Source organism: Caretta caretta, chromosome 6 (genome assembly GCF_965140235.1).
Source record: "Caretta caretta isolate rCarCar2 chromosome 6, rCarCar1.hap1, whole genome shotgun sequence".
Lineage (NCBI taxonomy): Eukaryota > Metazoa > Chordata > Testudines > Cheloniidae > Caretta > Caretta caretta.
The window spans coordinates 117,655,425-117,673,119 of NC_134211.1; the positions used below are offsets into that span (position 1 = coordinate 117,655,425).

At 43.5% G+C, this 17,695-nt stretch overlaps 1 protein-coding gene across 1 annotated transcript in view; it reads left to right on the forward strand.

Moving 5' to 3' along the window:
* The window catches only part of KCNH5 (potassium voltage-gated channel subfamily H member 5), a 246,928-nt gene that overhangs the window by 52,150 nt on the left and 177,083 nt on the right, over positions 1–17,695 (forward strand). The window contains exon 6 of the mRNA XM_048854484.2: positions 764–1,156. Within this exon, the coding sequence (XP_048710441.1) occupies positions 764–1,156 (393 nt within the window). The remainder of the gene's footprint in view (positions 1–763; positions 1,157–17,695) is intronic.

A 17,695-nucleotide genomic window follows, 5' to 3' on the forward strand; every position in this document is an offset into this window, starting at 1 on the left:
TCCTACGTCAGTACTATTCAGTGTTTTCATTAGTGAGTTGGAAATGAGACTGTGCAAATGAAAAATAACATCAATGATGACTTCATATTGACTTTTTAATGGCAACAACGTTTTGTGCAGTCTGGAGAGAAAGGTAAGGAAGCATACATTGTAACCCCATCTAGTCATATAATTGCAAGCAGTTAGACCAGATCTTATGAACCTAGTATTTTACTTTAAAAGGAAGTCAGCCAATGAGGCTACAGTCCAGTAGGTCGTTGAGCAGGATAATGTTTTGGCTACTTTTTAGATTCAGATAGAGTTCAGATATGAAAGCTAAGCTTTCCAGGACCTGTAGGTATGAAGGGGATCTCATATTTTTAGCTGCAGGACCTGAGCTGGCACAGCTGTATTCAGATGGGCCTCATGCCAGTTAGTTGGCAGAGTACTTTTACTTTGAACTTTTGAGCAGTAGTTGTTGGCCTTGTTTTCGCTCTGTCCATCTGCAAATTATCTTTGTTTTTGTAAGATTACCCTTACGCTTTACACTTTTCCCATTCGTTGAGTGATAGCTACCTCCACCCATTCCTACATGATTTATGCACTGATGAGCTCATGAGATTAACTAATTAAATAATTTAGAAACTACAGGTAGCCTTGGAACCTTCAGGGTATAACGAAAACATTCTCTCCTTAATTCTGTGTATTACACAAATTCAGAAGGCACCCATTATAACGAATGTTAACTGAATGCCATAACATCTGTGTTTCTTTCCTTTTATAGGTTCTCCAGCTTGGGTCTGATATTCTTCCTCAGTATAAACAAGAAGCTCCAAAGACTCCACCACACATTATTTTACACTATTGTGCTTTTAAGACCACCTGGGACTGGGTCATCTTAATTCTAACCTTCTATACAGCAATTATGGTCCCCTACAATGTCTCCTTCAAAACAAAACAGAACAACATAGCTTGGCTGGTGTTGGACAGTGTGGTGGATGTTATTTTTCTGGTTGACATTGTTTTAAACTTTCATACAACCTTTGTTGGCCCTGGGGGAGAGGTTATATCTGATCCCAAACTCATAAGGATGAACTACCTGAAAACTTGGTTTGTGATAGACCTCCTGTCCTGTTTACCTTATGACATCATCAATGCCTTTGAGAATGTGGACGAGGTAAGCAATCTCAATCTGTATGAAATTGGGTTATTTCTAATTTTGAATTCAATTAGGGCCCCATTTATACTCACTATAGTGAATTGAAACTCTGTGCAAACATTGGAGGATAAAATTTGGCTGTTGGGCTTTTCACTAAGCAGCGTTGTCCTGTATGGGAAGGGAAAGTGTCTTGCTAAGCAATACAAAAGAATATCCATGGTGTGCGTGATTTATAAAGTTATGGAGCAGGATTTTAAAAATTGTTCACTGTTGATCTAACTCTTCTTCCACTGAAGTCAATGGCAAGCTCCCAGTGACTTCAGTGAGAGCAGAGACCAGTCCACCTCTGAATGGTTTTGAAAATCCTGGCTAGAATTGCTATTTATACCCTGCTGTTTTTCCTTTCCTCCTTGCAACGTCTTTTTCAACTTCTGTTTGAGAGATGAACTCCACTACTGTCTGTATTGTCTGCATTTTAAAAGGCTTAATTAGACCCATATCTTGAATTTTTATAGACTACTTGAGAAAAAAGTGAAAAGCTTAAAAGGCCACTGAATTAAAGCTTCTTAACTTTTAGCCCTAATAACATTTTTAAAAAAAAATCAAGCTTGTAGGCTAAGATAATGGAGAAACAAGCAATAAATACAACTAATAATGCATACATGAAACACTGTAGACAAAATTCATTATTAAAATGCAGCCATAATGGTATCAGAACTCATTTTAATTTCCCTTTGGGGCCTCGTATCCTTCGGACGTTAAACAGATGAAAAAGTCTGTGTTCATTTTTTATTATTTGAACTGTTATTTGTTTGAACAGTACAAGTGATTTTTTTTAATCCTTAAAGAAATCTCATCACTGCAATTATATAGCCTCACTTTAAAAAAATCCACACCCCTATTTCTTAACGCAGGTTTTTTGGTACAGATTTTGCAAAGCTCTTTTTAAATGCCACCCCTACCTCTCTACTCAGTATAATCTTTTGACATTGTTCCATTTTATTTATAGAAAATGTAACAGAAGTAATAATCCTTGCAGTTTAAATGCAAGCTTATATGAGGGCTATCTCTCTGGAATCAAGTTATACAGACAATCAATGTAAGAAGCTGATCCTAACAAGGTTGTTAATGTACCATATCTTATTAACATAAGAAGAAATACTAGTTCCATGTTAGCAAGAACCTGATTTTACAAAAATATAATGGGTGTTCAGGTTTGTGTGTTTGAATGTGGAAAACGAGCAGGACATGCATCACGGCATATAAACTATATATGCAGTTTTGCAGATTGCTAACGTCTTTCTCTAATGCGTCATGGAAAGCAACTCACTTCGGATATTTGTAAAAGGGCATTGATTATACAAGAAATTACTGGCTCTGTGTGTGTGTGTATAATATTAAAAAAAACCTCACCAACAACAAACACTAACAAAAAGGGGATTGTGAGCTACTCTAGGCCTAGAGCAATTATCACCAAGCTGCCAACAAAGTAGATATTTGACAGTTTCCACTCCTGTTAAGTGAGCGAGCAATTTCTTGTATTTCTCTTTCATCAAATTTCATCAGGTAGATCTGGAACATTTCAAAGAAGGATGGCTATTAGGAATCTAGTACTAGTGCCTGAGAAACAGGCTGTAGGGGCCTTTGAAGTCACCTGTATAATAAGGCACTGAGCTCTTCTCCCCTACTCAATTTTCCTTTTTCTCTGCGTGCCAGCAGAGTCTTTTCTGATAGAGATGGCAGGTGTTTTCATTTATTACAGTTTAAATGTACATCTTTTTTGCAGGTTTTTTGTTTTCTAAAAGGTTGTCGTTTGTGCTTTATCTTCATTTGGCTTTGACTTTTTTGAACTGACGGCTTTCCTGAGAGAGAACTTTTGGGCTTGGTACCAGCAGTTCTCCCAAATGATATTGATGTGATAAGGAAATTGAGATACTCAGGTTGGAAGTGCTGTGAGAAATATTTTCACGTACTATAGGTCTGATGAGAAGGTGGCTCAATTTCCTCCTGGAGCTAGGTAACAGAAAGACAGATGTTTCTTCTGGAAAATGCCTTGACTTCAAATTGTTCACTGTGGCACTGAAGAAAAAAGAAGGGAATGGGTAAGGAACTTGGCTACAAGCTGCATCTTGAAGCAATGCTCAAGGCATATCCATCAGAAGTCATTGCTGTGGAATCAGCACCTATTGACCTAGCACTTATGAAAAGTTTTCTGCTCCATTTTGGGCACATGGCTTGGCAATGAAGGATGGCCCAAAGGCAGGGTTAATCCCAAGAGGCTTTACAGAGTCCTATACAGGCTCTTCAACTTGCATCCTGGCCCAACATTCCTCTCCAATCCCACAGCAAGGAGGGAGGAAATACTTGGCTCTCTTTGCCTTCTGGAAATTTTGGGCTATGCTCTTACGTTGGACCCCGCAGATCATAAGTCCAACCCCCATTTTTCCCCACAGGGCTCATCAGATGCCCTGGCCATTTCTGGTGGGGATGAAGGCAGGTGATAGAGTGGTAGCCCATGTTGTAGCTTTTCCTCTCTAGTGCCCTACGGTGCACCCTCCGTGAGTGTTGAAGGGAAGGGCAGGAGCTTTAAAATATGGATCTCTGAGACCAGTAGCCCTGCATGCACAGTGCACACACATCTGAATTTTGCCCAGAGAGAACAAAATGTAGACTACTAGCTACCCACAGTCCACTTTAAGATACACACTCTCAATTCTATGCCATAAACTAATGATATCTATCTAGCTATCTATCTTTGTGTATATGTGTGTGTGTATATATACCTACAGGAAACCCCTGATCATTCATATATATATATGAATGTTCTTCTGCACAGTCTGAAATGGCGATGTCCTTTGGGATTGTGTTTGTTTGGAGGGGGTAGCCTACTGCCTTCTGTCCTCAACCGTTCCAGGCTCCTGTAGCAGCAGGATGAATTTCTGGTCATTGAATGAGTTCCCTCCCAGTTCCATGCTCAACTGCATATTGCTACCATGGGTAATTAATGGTAATTAACATATATGAATGGTCAGAGGGTTCCTGTAGGTTCTTATACAGTAATTAATTTATTGCAATATTAGCATACGGATCTCAGTATTTCTTTTACAGGCCACAGTGTGAATAATTAACTATTTCATAATTCAGTTACTGTAGTTAGGAAAGAAATAGGAAGGATATGCCAAGAAACCTGAAATGAGGGAATGTATGGAAAGAGAATGCTGGGCTAGCATGTTCAAAAGCAGGGAATGTTGGCTAGACTGGGTGTTTTATGACTGATTTCAGTGGGAACAGAGTTAGGCCAGCGCTGAGAACTTTTTGAGAATTCAGCCGTAAGTGTATATGACTGCATTTTATTGCTCAGTGGAAATAGTCACAGCAGTAAAATGTGGAGGAAAAGGATTATGACACTAAGATGTAGGAGGAGAGGATTAGGACGATTTGATGCAGATGAAGAGGTGTAGCTTTACGCAGTAAGAGTTATAGAGGCATCTTATGAAGAGCTTAAGAGGATTTGGATGATGTGACTGGAAGGGAGAAAGGTAGGATAATGAGAGAGAGAGAGAACCACACAGTGAAAGCAATCTACATTGACATGATAGATGGAACATTATGTGTTTAAGTGGTATTAGGGAGGTAGGAAAACATGGTAAAACATGTTGAAGAGAAATACTTGGAGAGGAATTGAATAATTCTTTTGCAGATCACCTGCTATAGCTAGGTAAATGGGTAGGATAACACAGGGTTGGAAATCAGAAAAATGCCAGGTGTCATAGTTAGTTGGAAAATATTAGATGCACTATTAGCTTAAGCCGGTTTAAAAAGAAAAGGCTAAAATGTTCAGACTTGGAAGTATAAGCATCTTAACCCAGCTCTGAAAATCTGGGTTCACAGCTCTGAAAATCAGGCCACCTAGTTAACCTCTAAAATAAAAATGAAGGGGTCTAAAAGTTTGAAGATTTGGGACCAGTTTTTTTTTTAAACAAAGTCTTGAATCCGAAGTTTTTACTCATGCAAAACTCCTGTTGACTTCAGTGGTCTTTATAAATATGTCAGGTCTGCAACAACAGCAGCAACAATACCATGCTTACGCCGTGGAGGTCTATAGCACTGAATGGCCGTGACCGCACTGTAGGGCTTTATTCCAGGCGTCTAAGTGCTCCACAGTGTGAGTACTGATTTGGTGCAGCCAGGTTAATTGTGGGTGACCATGCAACCACTGACAATCTGTGACTGAGCAGTGTCCCCTCCTGACCTCAGATCTGATTTTTTTCAGCGTTCGATGTGTGGGGATTTTGTCTCCAAGGTGGGTGTCGTGATCCCAAAGGGCCAGCCTCTGGCCAATGGTGGCGTCAGTCCTCTCAAGGCCACTTCTCAATGGCATAGGACTGAGGAGTCTTGGGTACTGGTGCTTAGATACTAGGGTGATGAGTGCAGTATAATAACTCAAGTAGAATAGAATCATCCAAAAATTAGTTCTTTGGAAAGTGGAAGACACTCCTTCAAATTGTTTTCCCATCAGTTTAAATAGGGCTGGATCCTTCACACACAAATTTCATAGTTTTACTAAATGATTAGTGCTCTTAATATTGCTGTGAATTTTGGTTTAAATTAATGAGGTTTCTGGTTAGTAATGAAGCAAAAAGTGGAAGTTTTAGCCCATGTCTGCAAGAAAAATGGCCCTAGAATAATACGTCCGGTACTGTAAAGAGTGAGGTAGGAAGTCTTGATATGGAGGTGGATTTGTGGGGTTGTAGAACTGGGTAGCAGCCTGGGTTTTCAAATGGTTCATTTTAGGCACATTCCTCTGCACCTAACGTTAAAGTTCAAGAACCCGCAGCTGGAAGTTAAAGCCAGACATGTTCAAATTGGAAATACAGTCGAACCTCAGAGTTACGAACTGACCAGTCAACCACACACCTCATTTGGAACTGGAAGTACTTAATCAGGCAGCAGCAGAGACCAAAAAAAAAAAAAAAAGGCAAATACAGTACAGTACTGTGTTAAACATAAACTACCAAAAAAATAAAGGGAAAGCAGCATTTTTTCTGCATAGTAAAGTTTCAAAGCTGTATTAAGTCAATGTTCAGTTGTAAACATTTGAAGGAACCACCGTAACGTTTTGTTCAGAGTTACAAACATTTCAGAGTTACAAACAACCTCCATTCCCGAGATGTTCATAACTCGGAGGTTCTACTGTAAAGCACACATTTTTAACAGGCAGGGTGATTGGTCATTGGAACAAACTATCAAGGAACGTGGTGGATTCTCCATCTTTTAAATTCTTCACATGAAAACTGGATGCTTTTCTAGAAGATATGCTTTAGTCATGATAGGTTTCAGAGTAGCAGCAGTGTTTGTCTGTATTCGCAAAAAGAAAAGGAGGACTTGTGGCACCTTAGAGACTAACCAATTTATTTGAGCATAAGCTTTCGTGAGCTACAGCTCACTTCATCGGATGCATTCAGTGGAAAATACAGTGGGGAGATTTATATACACAGAGAACATAAAACAATGGGTGTTACCATACACACTGTAACGAGAGTAATCACTTAAGGTGAGCTATTACCAGCAGGAGAGTGGGGAGGAAAAAACCTTTTGTAGTGATAATTCCCCCCTGCTCTCCTGCTGGTAATAGCTCACCTTAAGTGATTACTCTCGTTACAGTATGTATGGTAACACCCATTGTTTCATGTTCTCTATGTATATAAATGTCCCCACTGTATTTTCCACTGAATGCATCCGATGAAGTGAGCTGTAGCTCACGAAAGTTTATGCTCAAATAAATTGGTTAGTCTCTAAGGTGCCACAAGTACTCCTTTTCTTTTTAGTCATGATGAAATTCTATGGCAGCCAGACTAGATGAAATACACGAATCTGTACATATCACACTGAGACAGAGAGAGGTTAACAGTGTAATATCATTTTTATTACAAATTTTGATCTTCTATAGTGGTAGCAGAAACTTCCATGCATTAATTTTACTAGCCAAAATAGCAATTGTTATAAATTGAAAGTTGATTCAATTAGTTCATCAGTAATACCATTTACAATAACTTACCAAAAGTGTTACCTTTCCGAAAGTACTTAAATGAAGGGTTTATGAGATCTAATTTCAATGTGCTAGCAAGACGAATTGACGTACTTAATAAGAAAGTAGCAGTGGTACTAAATGATACAGTCTGATGATAGCTACTTCCGTTTTTCTCCAAGTGGCTGACAGAAACCCCACCCAGAATTTTCCACTGAATGCATCCGATGAAGTGAGCTGCAGCTCATGAAAGCTTATGCTCAAATAAATTTGTTCGTCTCTAAGGTGCCACAAGTACTCCTTTTCTTTTTGCGGATACAGACTAACACGGCTGCTACTCTGAAACCCACCCAGAATTGAATCACTAGTGAAGCTAAGTGTTAAACCATGCTGAAAACTCGAGTAACACAATGACAGAAGTGATCAGACTGAGCCTTGGCAATTTCTCATTTCCATGCAGTCTGAAAGTTATTATATATGAAGAATACTACATTCCCTCTGTTCTGCTATGCAGAAAAGTATACAATGTAATAAATACAATGGCTTGCTTAGCATGGTCAAGAATAAATTTAGTCTTGCTTAAAGCATACCATACAGTGATAATGGATCAAACTCATTCCTAATGCAAGTCCATTGAAGTTTTCTGAATTACACCGGGAATGAATTTGTTCCAATGTATTTGTCTGTAGTGTCGGATTCTATTCAAGTTTTATAGCCAATGATTTAAAGTATAGGATATTGAATTTTAATTACGCTTTTCATCTGGCTTTTTCTTTTTTTAATGTACTGTATACATTACTGGGAAACAGATGTGGGACAGAAGTCATTTCAGTTCATACCGTTAGTGAAACATACACTAACTAACACAGAGTCTAATTGGGCTAATTCCATGTGGAATACTTTCAAGGGAAGCATTGAGTCCTGCCTGCTTGTCTGTCTGGCATAAGGAGGAGAGGGTTTAGGAAGAAATCAAGGCAACTGAAGGAACCTTTTCAGATGCAGACCTAAATAACACTGTCTGCAGTGGCACAAATCTGTAATATTCAAATTACTTCATTGAAAAGGAAGTGGAGGGAATGGTACACTTTACAATATTTGGAGCATAAAGTTCTCATACGCAAAATGGAGTCCAAAGATGGCATAGGAAAAAAAATTAAATGGCTAAATAGAAAAATATCCCTTGTTTTCAAAGGTAGATGTCATTGTAATTTGACATGGTCCTTAGAATCATAGAATATCAGAGTTGAAAGGGACCTCTGGAGGTCATCTAGTCCAACCCCCTGCCCAGAGCAGGACCAATCCCCAATTAAATCATCCCAGCCAGGGCTTTGTCAAGCCTGACCTTAAAAACTTCTAAGGAAGGAGATTCTACCACCTCCCTAGGTAACGCATTCCAGTGTTTCACCACCCTCCTAGTGAAAAAGTTTTTCCTAATATCCAACCTAAATCTCCCCCACTGCAACTTGAGACCATTACTCCTTGTCCTGTCATCTGCTATCACTGAGAATAGTCTAGATCCATCCTCTTTAGATCCACCTTTCAGGTAGTTGAAAGCAGCTATCAAATCCCCCCTCATTCTTCTCTTCTGTAGACTAAACAATCCCAGTTCCCTCAGCCTCTCCTCATAAGTCATGTGTTTCAGACCCCTAATCATTTTTGTTGCCCTTCTCTGGACTCTCTCCAATTTTTCCACATCCTTCTTGTAGTGTGGGGCCCAAAACTGGACACAGTACTCCAGATGAGACCTCACCAATGTTGAACAGGTCCCTCAATCTGCTGGCAGTGCCCCTACTTATACATCCCAAAATGCCATTGACCTTCTTGGCAACAAGAGCACACTGTTGACTCATATCCAGCTTCTTGTCCACTGTAACCCCGAGGTCCTTTTCTGCAGAACTGCTGCCTAGCCATTTGGTCCCTAGTCTATAGTGGTGCATGGGATTCTTCCGTCCTAAGTGCAGGACTCTGCACTTGTCCTTGTTGAACCTCATCAGATTTCTTTTGGCCCAATCCTCCAATTTGTCTAGGTCCCTCTGTATCCTATCCCTACCCTCCAGTGTATCTACCACTCCTCCCAGTTTAGTGTCATCCGCAAACTTGCTGAGGGTGCAATCCACACCATCCTCCAGATCATTAATGAAGATATTGAACAAAGCCGGCCCCAGGACCAACCCTTGGGGCACTCCGCTAGATACCGGCTGCCAACTAGATATGGAGCCATTGATCACTACCCGTTGAGCCCGACAATCTAGCCAACTTTCTACCCACCTTGTAGTGCATCCATCCAGCCCATACTTCTTTAACTTGCTGGCTAGAATACTGTGGGAGACCGTGTCAAAAGCTTTGCTAAAGTCAAGGAACAACACGTCCACCGCTTTCCCCTCATCCACAGAGCTAGTTATCTCGTCATAGAAGGCAATTAGATTACTTAGGCATGACTTTCCCTTGGTGAATCCATGCTGACTGTTCCTGGTCACTTTCCTCTCCTCTAAGTGCTTCAGAATTGATTCCTTGAGGACCTGCTCCATGATTTTTCTGGGGACTGAGGTGAGGCTGACTGGCCTGTAGTTCCCAGGATCCTCCTTCTTCCCTTTTTTAAAGATGGGCACTACATTAGCCTTTTTCCAGTCGTCCGGGACTTCCCCGGATCGCCATGAGTTTTCAAAGATAATGGCCAATGGCTCTGTGATCACATCCGCCAACTCCTTTAGCACTCTCGGATGCAACGCATCCGGCCCCATGTACTTGTGCACGTCCAGCTTTTCTAAATAGTCCCAAACCACTTCGTTTTTTCACAGAGGGCTGGCCACCTCCTCTCCATGCTGTGCTGCCCAGTGCAGTAGTCTGGGAGCTGACCTTGTTCGTGAAGACAGAGGCAAAAAAAGCATTGAGTACATTAGCTTTTTCCACATCCTCTGTCACTAGGTTGCCTCTCTCATTCAGTAAGGGGCCCACACTTTCCTTGGCTTTCTTCTTGTTGCCAACATACCTGAAGAAACCCTTCTTGTTACTCTTAACATCTCTCGCTAGCTGCAACTCCAGGTGTGATTTAGCCTTCCTGATTTCACTCCTGCATCCCCGAGCAATATTTTTATACTTCTCCCTGGTCATTTGTCCAATCTTCCACTTTTGTAAGCCTCTTTTTTGTGTTTAAGATCAGCAAGGATTTCACTGTTAAGCCAAGCTGGTCGCCTGCCATATTTACTATTCTTTCTACACATCGGGATGGTTTGTCCCTGTAACCCCAATGAGGATTCTTTACAATACAGCCAGCTCTCCTGGACTCCTTTCCCCCTCATGTTATTCTCCCAGGGGATCCTGCCCATCAGTTCCCCGAGGGAGTCAAAGTCTGCTTTTCTGAAGTCCAGGGTCCGTATTCTGCTGCTTTCCTTTCTTCCTTGTGCCAGGATCCTGAACTTGACCATCTCATGGTCACTGCCTCCCAGGTTCCCATCCTCTTTTGCTTCCCCTACTAATTCTTCCCGGTTTGTGAGCAGCAGGTCAAGAAGAGCTCTGCCCCTAGTTGGTTCCTCCAGCACTTTCACCAGGAAATTGTCTCCTATGCTTCCCAAAAACTTCCTGGATTGTCTGTGCACTGCTGTATTGCTCTCCCAGCAGATATCAGGATTATTGAAGTCGCCCATGAGAACCAGGGCCTGCGATCTAGTAGCTTCTGCGACTTGCTGGAAGAAAGCCTCGTCCACCTCATCCCCCTGGTCTAGTGGTCTACAGCAGACTCCCACCACGACGTCACCCTTGTTGCTCACGCTTCTGAACTTAATCCAGAGACTCTCAGGTTTTTCTGCAGTTCCATACTTGAGCTCTGAGCAGTCATACTGCTCCCTTACATACAGTGCAACTCCCCCACCTTTTCTGGCCTCCCTGTCCTTCCTGAACAGTTTATACCCATCCATGACAGTACTCCAGTCATGCGAGTTATCCCACCAAGTCTCTGTTATTCCAATCACGTCATAATTCCTTGACTTTGCCAGGACCTCCAATTCTCCCTGCTTGTTTCCCAGGCTTTGTGCATTTGTATATAGGCACTTGAGATAACCCGCTGATCGCCCCTCATTCTCAGTCTGAGGCAGGAGCCCGCCCCTCTCACACGCTCCTGCTCGTGCTTCCTCCCGGTATCCCGCTTCCCCACCTACCTCAGGGCTTTGGTCTCCTTCCCCCGGTGAACCTAGTTTAAAGCCCTCCTCACTAGGTTAGCCAGCCTGCTCGCGAAGATGCTTTTCCCTCTCTTTGTTAAGTGGAGCCTGTCTCTGCCTAGCATTCCTCCTTCTTGGAACACCATCCCATGGTCAAAGAATCCAAAGCCTTCTCTCCGACACCACCTGCGTAGCCATTCATTGACTTCCGCGATTCGACGATCCCTACCCCGGCCTTTTCCTTCCACAGGGAGGATGGACGAGAACACCACTTGTGCCTCATACTCCTTTATCCTCCTTCCCAGAGCCACGTAGTCTGCAGTGATCTGCTCAAGGTCATTCTTGGCAGTGTCATTGGTGCCCATGTGGAAAAGCAGGAAGGGGTAGCGGTCCGAGGGCTTGATGAGTCTTGGCAGTCTCTCCGTCACATCTCAAATCTTAGCCCCTGGCAAGCAGCAGAATTCTCTGTTTTCCCGGTCAGGGTGGCAGATAGATGACTCAGTCCCCCTGAGGAGAGAGTCCCCGACCACCACCACCTGCCTCCTTCTCTTGGGAGTGGTGGTCGTGGAACCCTCAACCTTAGGACAGTGCATCTCATGCCTTTCAACTGGTGGAGTCTCCTTCTGCTCCCTTCCCCCAGACATATCATCTGGGCCACTCCCCTCAATGGTACCTGTGGAGAGAACATGAAAACGGTTACTTACCTGTATCTGCGTTGCTGATACATGGACGTTCCCCTTCTTCTTCTGGAGGTCACATGTTGCCAAATTTCTTCACCGTCCTCCTGTCCCCGCTATGCAGCCTGCTCTGAATCTTCAGAACCTTGTGCCCGTAGAAGCATATCCTGACTTCTGTCCAGGAAATCTTCAGTTTCTCTTATGCAATGCAGGGTCGATACCTGTTGCTCCAGACCTTCAACCTTCTCTTCCAATATGGAAACCAGTTTGCATTTTGTACACACAAAGTCGCCTCTGTCCTGTGGAAGAAAGACAAACATGGCTACTGAGAACTTTGTAGTTCTTTAAGTAGTCCTTACTTTTGTTAAAGGCATGCTAAGGGCAGGAGCTGTGAAATTGACAAGAAAGCCCCCCCCCTGCCCTGGAGAGCTGAGTGGCTGTACCTGTGCCCAGCTAGGAGCTGGAGTGAGAATCTGGGGTAGCTTTGGACCTTGCGCCCAGCTAGGCAGATGAGAAGCCTGAGTGGCCCCCTGCTGCTGGGCAGCTTTGTTAATTTCACAGTGAGCCGTGAAATTGACAAGACTGCCCAGCTCCCATGGGGAGGGAGGGAGAGAGAGCTGTGAAGCTGGGTCAGCTGGACCCCAGTGGTGAGAAGCCTTGTTTGGCTTCCCTCAGCCTAGCTCCCGGCAGGACACGGAGAGGCAAGAAGCCCCAGGTCGGGGGGCAGCCTGGCTCTTGGCAGGGAGCTGCCCATGGAGCTAAGAGATCAGACTCTCAGCTCCCCACACTGCCCCTCTTCAGTCGATGGAAGTGCTCCTGGTGAGGACAGGCACCACCGACCCAAGGAGTGTCCTGTGGACCTGCACTACCGCAGTAATTACTGCGGTGGCTGTAAGTCAACCTAATATAGGTCGACTTAGGTTTGTAGTGTAGACATACCCTACGAAACCCCTCTGAGTATTCCTTCACTGCTCTTTCCTTGATCTGGGGGTGAGGATGTGGTAGTTGCTGCTGGCCTATCATCAGCAAATTACATCATTCCACTTTCTGGCTATTAGTGGGAAGGTTGGAGCCAAGGCTTCACCCAGTCCCTGCCCCTCCTCATCCGCTCCCTGCCAGCCTGCTCTGCGAGGGGAGTAAAGGCTCAGTCCTACACTGATCGAAGTCAGTGGCAAAACTCCCTTTGACTTCAGTGGTGTAAATGGGATTCTGTTTATCTGGATCAAAGTTCTCAGTAGCTGTGCAGAGCTTATGCCCGTATGGCCACATGGCGACATGTAGGATGGGGGGGAGGGATAGCTCAGTGGTTTGAGCATTGGCCTGCTAAACCCAGGGTTGTGAGTTCAATCCTTAAGGGGGCCATTTAGGGATCTGGGGCAAAAATTGGGGATTGGTCCTGCTTTGAGCAGGGGGTTGGACTAGATGACCTGCTGAGGGCCCTTCCAACCCTGATATTCTATGAATCCAGCCCTAAATCTAGTCCTTAAAAAGTTGCTTTTTATTTTTCTTGCACTAGCACTTAGATCAGTATCCATGAGGCTTTGGTACATTAATTGATTACCTAAAAAAGGCCTGTGAGCATATGTGATGTGTTGGAAGATTTATTTGAACATGAACTTCAGAAAAGAAGCATTAAGAAGTTAACTATGGATTTTAAGGCTAAGCTCTATTTAAGTAGCTCAACTTGAAGAAAAAATCTGAGAGTGATTTACTTCTAAAATTTCAGACAGCTTATATGTCACGAAGCAGTGCTTGTTTTTCACTGCACGGCTATGTACCTTCTGGAGATGTGCTTATTTCTTGCTTATTACTTACTAATTGCTTAGTAACGAAATCTAACGTTACAGATCAGTGCAGTAGGTCTAGACAACTTCTGAATCAAACTGAGGTAGGTCAAGTCTGGAATCTCTGCTGCATTGTTGTTTTTGATCCTTCCAAGGAGCTGTGAAGCAGGCTCCCAGTCCCAGAGCAGAGATCTGTTAATTATCCCCAAAAGATCTACAGCTTGGTGGGAGCTAGAGAGGACAGTATTCTTAAGCTTATATTTACATATGTTCATGTTTCAGATCCAGGCAAGCTTAGCTGGCCTGAGGACTAAATCATGAGGGTGAGGGGGGAAACCAAACTTTGATCTTGATCAAGATGTTCATCTCTGTCTTGCCCCCCAGCTTTGATTTCAATTTGATGGAAACTTTAGCTAGTGCAGAATGTTCAGGGAGTATGTTTTATTTATGCTTTTCTGACAGATCCCATTTTTACCAATATCGTGGATTGAACCAGGGAATTCCACAGCTAAAACCATGAGTAAGGCTACAATTTAATCACAGGTATTTTTATTAAAGGTCATGGACAGGTCATGGGTAAGAAGCAAAAAATCACAGCCCATGACCTGTCTATGACTTATACCATACAAATACCCCTGATTGAATTGGGGGTGGTGGGGAGGAGGAACGGGGGGCCTGCGGCACCAGCTGCGGGGAGGGGAGAAGCCTCAGGGGGTCCTGCTGCTGCTCGGCCGCTGCTGTGTGTGTGAGGGGAAAGCCCCAGGGAGCCAGCTGCTCCTCCGGCTGCCCTGGGACTGCTGCTGGCAGTTCACAGGGCCAACTGGGTTGGCCACTGCTTGGGTGGTCCCCGGGACAGTGGCTGGTGCGGCTGGCTGCAGAGCCTCTCCAACAGTGGCTGGTGTGACTGTCCCCAAGGCCACCAGGTCCTGCTACTTGGGTGGCCCTGGGGTCAGCCATACTGGCCGCTGCAGAATCCATGACTTCCACAACCTCCGTGACAGACATGGAGCCCTAACCATGAGTCTCTGTGGTTATGTCTTCACTGCAGACTTAACCGAGGCTCATATTCAGGTGTTTCTCCTAAACCCAGTTATGTTCACACACACAAAACCTCTGTCCTGAGGCTAGTGGTGCTTTCAGCCTAGCTGGCCTGTCTGAGGCAATAGGTGAGAGACCAGGTGTAGCTTTCACTTAGGCTGGTACCCACCCACTTTGCAGTGAGGACACAGGCTAAACCATGTGAGTGCTGATAATCCTCCAGTGCCTTCCCACAATTCTCCTGGGTGCCCAGAAGGGCAGACAAGTTCTCCCACAATTCACTGGGAAAGAATCACTGAGTGGTTCAACTTATTGCAGCACAAAGAATCATGGGATATGCCCCCATAAGTCCTAAGAGGACACAAACTGGTAAGTGCAGCACCAATGAGGGCACGCTAGCTTGGAGATGGTCCCAGATTTGTGGGTTTGGGAGGATTTCAAGTGTCAGACATGGTTCTTAATTATTTTTTTTTGTTTACGTGCCCAGAGCTTAATAAATAAAAAGGTCAAACTAAATCAAATTTTAAAATTGAAATGTATCTGAAGGAAAAAATCATCCTGTAATATTAAAAAGTTACAGAGCAATTTACCAATTCAGTGCACACGAGGGTCCAACATGCTGTTAGTGTTGTTAGCTAAAGGAAGGCTCTGCCTACATGTTACAATGCTATGCTTGAAAGAGATTTCCAAACCTTAGGAAAGATAATTTAGGTTATCATTGTTAGGTAACTAATTGATTCAGTTACAAGTCTTTTACAGAGATGTTATTCTGTAGAATATTTTCTTTTCAGAATAAAATGTGCCCCATTCAGATCCCATTGACTTAAGTCAAACTCAAACTTGTATAAATGATAGCAGAACTGTGCTGATGACATTTTAAAATCAAACAAATTTACATAGTAGCTTAAAAGGGATTTTTAGTGATATTTCATGGCTGCGTATAAAAAATATAATTGCAGGGTATTATGTTTTTTATATCAATTTATAAAAATACTGCTATCCCTAAGACTCTAAGAATGGGATTTTTAACAGTCCTCAGTTTTGGCCAAAATCTGCTCCTAGTAAAATGAATGGGAGCAGAGTTTGGCTAACATTGAATGCTTCTGAAAGCCCTATCCTAGGTGCTTATTTCCTGTGTATGGCTGGCTCTCTCTCTCTCTCTCTCTCTCTGTCTCTGTGTGTGTGCGCACGTTATATATATAAACACAAAGAACTATGTTAGGGGAACATTAATAAGTTTGCAAAATCAAGTACTCAAAAGTTAGGAAATGCCAGAATTAAGGTTCCCTGTGCTTCAAATTAGCTCCTTGTGCATATGAATTATGATAGTTTTTAATTACCTGATTACATATTATTTTTTCCACAGGACCTCTACCTCATTTAGGCACAGGATGGACCTGTTCTGGGGATGAATCAGGATTGGGTAGTGAAAGAGACTTATTTGTAGGGCACTTGGCTTCATTTGTTGCAGGATCTGTGTGTACAGTGAATGAGGCATGAGTCCCAATCCTCTCCCCTAGCCGATCGCAGTCTCTGTTTCTCAGGCTTCTCATCCTGGTCTCAGTCTCCTTGCCCAGCCATTCCAACTTCCACCCCCAGGTCCTTGTTCTCCATTTCCTTCATCAGCCAGTTCCAGTCCCCCACACAACTCCTCATCTGATTTGTCAATCTCCCCTATCTCAGCTCCACTTCTCCCACCATCTCCACCCATGTTCCCTGTCCCCACTGGCTCTCGGTCCCAATCTCATTCCCCAGGATCCTCATCCAGTATCAGAGTTCCCCCACACTCTGAGTCCCAGACTCTTTGCCCATCCAGGCTGAGTCACCTCCCTTTCTTCATCCAGTCTCAGCTTCCTCCCACCTACTGGCTTCCAGTCCCCCACCTTCCCATTTCCCTCCCTGGCACCCAGTCTCCTTCCCCACCCCAACTCTCAGGCCACCCTCTTCACCCCGCCTGTGCCAGCCTCCAGTCCTATTCCCCACCCCTTAGGTTCCTTGTCCCAATCAGGTCCCCCTACCTCCTCTGCAGGTCTGGCCTTTGATTTTTCCGTGTTCAAATCAGGTAGATTCCTTGCTCTTCTATGCTGCCTGGACCCATCCAGGAAAGCACCTGAACTGAGAGCACAGGGAGCCTCCATTTCAGGCATCCTGACTCACCACATCCTGTAGCAGCCCAGAGCTACAGCTGCAGAGGAAAGTCATATTCAGCTCCTGGCTGGAGCATCCCCAGTGTCCGTTGAATCTCTGGGGAATCTAGCTGCTCAAATCTAAGAGGACTCTACTGAGCATATGCAAGCTATGATTTCTCAATGTCTTAGAACTTCACCAAATTTGGGTGGATTTTCACTGGGAAAAGAAAAAGCACATCTCTGACACAGAAGCCCTCCCCCGCAGCCAAACATCAAGCCCTTTTCCAAAGCATAAGGGCACTAGAGCTTTTAAAAGAAAAGGTTGCCAGAATTTTTTTAACATGGGCAAAACAATATATTTTCCTCTAACTTCATTCTCAGAAAAGAGAGAATTGTGTTGGCTACAAGTTTTGTTTAAAAAAAAAAATTCAGCCTGAGGCAGATACCCCAAATGGAAAATTTCAGCCTAATTGGTTAAAGTTTGGCAAAGTTAAAAGAGACTGAAATTAGGGTCTTATAATAGGAGGTGTCAGGCAACCTTAATAATAGTGTCGGGCAACATGAATACCAGTCCAGCCTATAATTCAACAAGATAAATACTCAGTCACTCAACCCTCTAAACTAATCTCCTTGTTCAACATGTCCATTGAAGAAAGTTTGAGGAAATAGACTTAGCAATATTCCCAAGTCAACAAATGTGGCTTTGTTTAATGGTGAGTAAATGAAGGACTCTTCATTGAAAATGCT